This window comes from Tupaia chinensis, unplaced genomic scaffold (assembly GCF_000334495.1).
Source record: "Tupaia chinensis unplaced genomic scaffold, TupChi_1.0 Scaffold000146_1, whole genome shotgun sequence".
Classification (NCBI taxonomy): domain Eukaryota; kingdom Metazoa; phylum Chordata; class Mammalia; order Scandentia; family Tupaiidae; genus Tupaia; species Tupaia belangeri.
The window spans coordinates 8,406,100-8,411,601 of record NW_006159616.1 but is presented as its reverse complement, the minus strand read 5'-3'; the positions used below and the strand labels follow the sequence as shown (position 1 = coordinate 8,411,601).

The window sequence follows — 5,502 nt, the reverse complement described above, 5'->3', positions numbered from 1 at the left end:
CGGGAAGCCAGCCAACGGCAGTACTGCCTGTCACGTATCGGGCACGTGGTCAGTGCCAGGCACGGAGCTGTGCACCCGGCGTGCCTTATCACATGAATCTTCCTATGCATCTTCCTCGTGAAACGCCCTGTGGGGCAGGTATTAGATTCCCAGTTTACAGATGAGGATTATGAGGCTTGGAGACTGTGATCTGTCCAGAGCCACACAAGGGAGTAGAACTCAGTGGAACTCAGGGCAGAGCTGACACCGGTGAGTGACCCTTGCCCTCCTTCAGGTAATGAACGTCCAGGTAATAAACCTCACGCGATGTGGGTGGCATTGTTCTTGCATTTCAAGGAAACAACCTCTAGAATACTCTTTTTTTTTTTTTTTAAGAGTTAGAATCAAGACTATGAAATCTTAAACATATTGAACCAGTGCCATTCACAACTGAAACTGGAACTGGCCCAACCCACATTCCCACTTTGCAGAAAGGAGAGGCGAGCTCTCAGGAAGCCTGAAAGTGAAACACGTTTCAGAGAGTTGAGGAGATATATCCAGGTTTCATCAAAGGCCATGGTTATTCTGAGACAACAAAATTATCTTTGAAAAAAATCAGATATTCTATGTAATGGACATTTTTTGAAACAACACTCTCTTCTCACCAGTACCTGTGTCCTGAGACTAGAGCAGATGTTAGGAGGACAGAGGACGTCTGACAGTCCCCCCAGGTCTGAGACCTTTGTCATCCCGTACAGGGGGAATGACCAGGAGGCTTCTGGTCTGTCTATACACGTGGGAGGCTGGAGTAAGTGGAAACCACTTTGACTGGAGACTACCTGGGGATGAAAATTAAGAGAGGGGATACTGGAATTGGCCCCAGCTGCTGTAGGAATATTGTGCTTCTCTGGAAGGGGAGGCCCCCCAGAACTTCAGGCCTCCTCTTTGCTTTACAGGATAGGGACAGATGGCGCTCCAGCTAGGAGTAGGGGAGAGCTCCCCATTTCTCCAGTCCTCCAGTCAGGACTTAGAGGCTTGGTGTCTAGGATGTCCTCAGTGCAGAAAGGGTCCCTCCAACTTCCTTGCAAAGTGGAGCATGGAGTCTCCCCACTGCAAACTGAGCCTTCAGTTCCTGGGGTCATGGAGTCATTGTGACTACCTTGAAAAAGACAGGACACTTAAAATCTACTCCTTCAGTCTTCCCGACTCCTCAGAGTCCCCATCTCTAGGGTACTTGGTAACTGGACTCTCTTTTCTCTTTAAGGCCCTACGGGTTGTTTTCTGTCCTCCAAAACGCCATTCGTTCAATTGTTTTCACTGTGGCCAACACTCATTTATCATTTGTTTGTGGGTTGTATGCTGAAGAGGAAAATCTTACAGTTAACAAATATTTACTGAGTGCTAGTCCAGGCCGCCTACTGTGCTAGGCACCGAGGAGAGAGAAGTGACAAGGGGAGAGCCGGCCCTGGCCCTCATTCACAGAGCGGGTATTTAGCCAGAACTTTCGACGTGGCAGGTACCGCCCAGGGTTAACGTTGGAGCACGTATTGTCAGTGAAGGCATTCTCAGCCCCGCAGGGCAGAGCTCCATTCTCTTTACGTATCACCACAGATACATGCACAGTGCTCTGTAATGCCGCACTTTCACGGGGTGAGTGGTCACTAGGAAGAAATGCTGAAAGGGCAATAATGAAAAAAAAAGGTTGAGAAACACAGTTTGATCAATGAAGACATAAAAATCTCTGCTTTCCTGGCTTACAGTCTTGAACCATTAAAAACAGAAAAAAGTAAGGCCAGCAGGTGGAGTAGTGGTTAAGGTGCTGGTCTCCCACATGGCCGACTATGGTTCGAGTCTCAGACCTGGCAGCTTGCTCTCTCGCTTTCTCTCTCTCTGTCTGTCTGTCTCTCGGAAACCACTTTGACTGGAGACTACCTGGGGATGAAAATTAAGAGAGGGGATACTGGAATTGGCCCCAGCTGCTGTAGGAATATTGTGCTTCTCTGGAAGGGGAGGCCCCCCAGAACTTCAGGCCTCCTCTTTGCTTTACAGGATAGGGACAGATGGCGCTCCAGCTAGGAGTAGGGGAGAGCTCCCCATTTCTCCAGTCCTCCAGTCAGGACTTAGAGGCTTGGTGTCTAGGATGTCCTCAGTGCAGAAAGGGTCCCTCCAACTTCCTTGCAAAGTGGAGCATGGAGTCTCCCCACTGCAAACTGAGCCTTCAGTTCCTGGGGTCATGGAGTCATTGTGACTACCTTGAAAAAGACAGGACACTTAAAATCTACTCCTTCAGTCTTCCCGACTCCTCAGAGTCCCCATCTCTAGGGTACTTGGTAACTGGACTCTCTTTTCTCTTTAAGGCCCTACGGGTTGTTTTCTGTCCTCCAAAACGCCATTCGTTCAATTGTTTTCACTGTGGCCAACACTCATTTATCATTTGTTTGTGGGTTGTATGCTGAAGAGGAAAATCTTACAGTTAACAAATATTTACTGAGTGCTAGTCCAGGCCGCCTACTGTGCTAGGCACCGAGGAGAGAGAAGTGACAAGGGGAGAGCCGGCCCTGGCCCTCATTCACAGAGCGGGTATTTAGCCAGAACTTTCGACGTGGCAGGTACCGCCCAGGGTTAACGTTGGAGCACGTATTGTCAGTGAAGGCATTCTCAGCCCCGCAGGGCAGAGCTCCATTCTCTTTACGTATCACCACAGATACATGCACAGTGCTCTGTAATGCCGCACTTTCACGGGGTGAGTGGTCACTAGGAAGAAATGCTGAAAGGGCAATAATGAAAAAAAAAGGTTGAGAAACACAGTTTGATCAATGAAGACATAAAAATCTCTGCTTTCCTGGCTTACAGTCTTGAACCATTAAAAACAGAAAAAAGTAAGGCCAGCAGGTGGAGTAGTGGTTAAGGTGCTGGTCTCCCACATGGCCGACTATGGTTCGAGTCTCAGACCTGGCAGCTTGCTCTCTCGCTTTCTCTCTCTCTGTCTGTCTGTCTCTCACTGGTCAAATTGAAAACAATAATAATAATTAATAAAATTAAATGATTATTTAAATTTTTTTTGAAGTAAAAAGTAAATACAGTAAGAATTAAATCATCACTTGGGACCAAATGGTGGCTCAGCAGTAAAACATAGCACTGCAAGGCTGACCCGCATGGGAGGGTTCTAGGTTCATATCCAGAGACCGCCCCGAGTACCCCAGAGTCACATGTGTGCCCGTGATCTGGGACTGGCTGAGACAATAGATAGATCATACCATCGAGTCCTGCTGGGAGTGCTGTCTCTCTCTCTCTCTCTTGTTCTCTGTCTCTCTCTTACTCTTAGTCATGGCAACAATAAAGTTTTTAAAGATAAATAAATACTTTGTACAAAGTGTCTTGATGGCAAAGGCCGGTGGGCTGAACTCAAAGGCTTATTTCACAGGGATCCACCCAGGCTAAGTGATAGGACAGGCCTCCTGGAAGAGAGGATGTTGCAAGCGAGACCTAAAGGTGTGTGAGAATTGAGGGTGGGGGGTGCCCTGTTGCAGTTGCCTGAAACAGCCACCCCATGTGGAGTCTTTCCACCTGGACGTCTGTTCAGTGACTGGTTCCGAGCCCTGCCTTTCACTCTGAGGGTGAGGGACCTGGGTCGTTCAGGTCATTCAGGATGGACTTCGGGCGCCCCAGCCCTTCCTGCCCATGTTTGCATTTCACTTGCCCCAAGTTTCTTCCTTTCCCAGGTCAGCCAGCTCATCTGCCTTCTGCGGCCCCCTCCCCCGTCACTCTGAAAAGAAAACCAAAACTGGTTCCAACCCTGGATCCTGGCAGACCCGGGGCTGGGCCCCTCAGGGCCTGGATTCTTTATGTCAACAAACCCCCTGGCTCTTGGCTCAGGGCACTGGCATGGGGGGACCATCCACAGTCAGCAGTTTTATTGAAAATCAAATAAGGGATATAAAGGAAGGGTTGGGGAGGTTTGGATATTTGCTGTTTTCTTTCTCCCTGAGCATTTGGACCAGCGTTTACTTTGTGGGCTAGTGCAGAGACGTCGGCCTTTCTCACCCAGGACCTATGTTGAACGCGGAGTCTTAGAACACACCCAGGGCTCCTGCAGCCACTGGCACAGGTCTTAGGAGATGGTTTTTAAGCCTGTCTTAAAGTGGAAAGAGCTGACGGTCCTAAGGAGATGGTCCTAACAGTCCCTCTATTGAAATCCTCCCAGAATCTGCTCCTGGCCCTCCGAGAAAGACTGATATTCTGGTCCCTATTTGACAGATGAGAAAACGGAAGGTCATGGAGTCAGGGCAGAGCAGAAGCTTGACTCCCACCCCGCCTTCCTTCCCCACGCATATGTGGGTCCTAAAGTCTTTGTGGAGTCAAAGATAGGGGTGGGGATTTAAACCCTGGGGGACCAGCAGGTAGCATGGTGGTTAACAACGCTGGACTCCCACATGGCTGACCACAGTTTGAGTCCCGGACCCGGCAGCTTGCTTTCTCACTTTCCCTCTCTCTCTCTCACTCTGCCTCTCTCTGGTCAAATTAAAATAAATAAAGTAATTTAAAAATAATAAATAAACCCTGTTGGAAAGTAACTTGTAAGTCACAATGGCATCTACCCATTAGAGGGAGTCTCAGGTTGCAATGAACAGAAAACTGCTCAGAAAGTGATTGGGGGAGTGTTCTTATAAGGCTCCGTAAAAGCTAAGGGAGAGAACTACTAAGCCATTGGGTCCAGGTGTCATCTCTCTCATCCTCGCACACACGTGCACACACACACATGCTACTTGTCCTCTCTGCTCCTCTCCATACCTTTGCTGAGTCCTTTCTCCAGTCATGTGACAAGAAGGGATGACCTCGCATTCCCCCAGTTCAAAGGACCAGCCCAGCGAGTGAGTGGTTATCTGAAGGCCCATAACCCCAAACCCTGGGAAGGGCCTTCTGAAAAGCCCAGCCATGCCGAGAATCCAATTGTACGGTGGCCTGGGAGTAGGGTCATACACATGGCTGCCAGGGAGGCAGGGAAGAGTTAGACAGGCACCCTCAGATATACTGTATTTTCTCCTCTGAGTCACGAGAAACGTGGGACAGTTGATTCAGCAACGCCCGTTCGGGGAATCCCATTATGCTGGGTGTGCTCTCATGAGATGTCCCTTGTCTCTAAGCCGTGAAACACACACAGGTGAAGGGGGAAAGCAGTGCTGTGTATCTGGAGGAGTGTACCCCAAAACCTGAATCGGGCTTATCTTTGGTTAGTGCTATAGTGAGGAACCCTTTCGTCACCTTTGTGCTCACATCTGTGTATATATTTTCACCATATTTTGTGTACCAAAAAATAACAATCGTTTGAATAGAACATTTGGGGATCTTGCTGAAATTACAGAGTTTGTACGCTTGTTCCCCTTGCTTGTTGAAGGTTGGAGCTAGAAAATCTACCCTAAGGATGGACCAAGAAAAAGAGAAGCTGAAGAAAGAAACATCTTGCAAGTCCAGCCAGAGCCTCTTGTCTAAGCCTGGCGGAAGGAACTAGAAACGTCCCACCAA

At 48.8% G+C, this 5,502-nt stretch overlaps 1 protein-coding gene across 3 annotated transcripts in view; it reads left to right on the top strand.

The window, feature by feature from the left end:
* FHAD1 (forkhead associated phosphopeptide binding domain 1) overlaps positions 1-5,496 on the top strand; it is a 171,516-nt gene extending 166,020 nt beyond the window's left edge. For all 3 annotated transcript variants that reach the window (XM_006145267.1, XM_006145268.2, XM_027770619.1), the window contains one exon: positions 5,375-5,496. In XM_006145267.1, the coding sequence (XP_006145329.1) occupies positions 5,375-5,488 (114 nt within the window). In that variant the 3' untranslated portion in view covers positions 5,489-5,496. The remainder of the gene's footprint in view (positions 1-5,374) is intronic.
* The last annotated feature ends 6 nt before the right edge of the window (positions 5,497-5,502 follow it).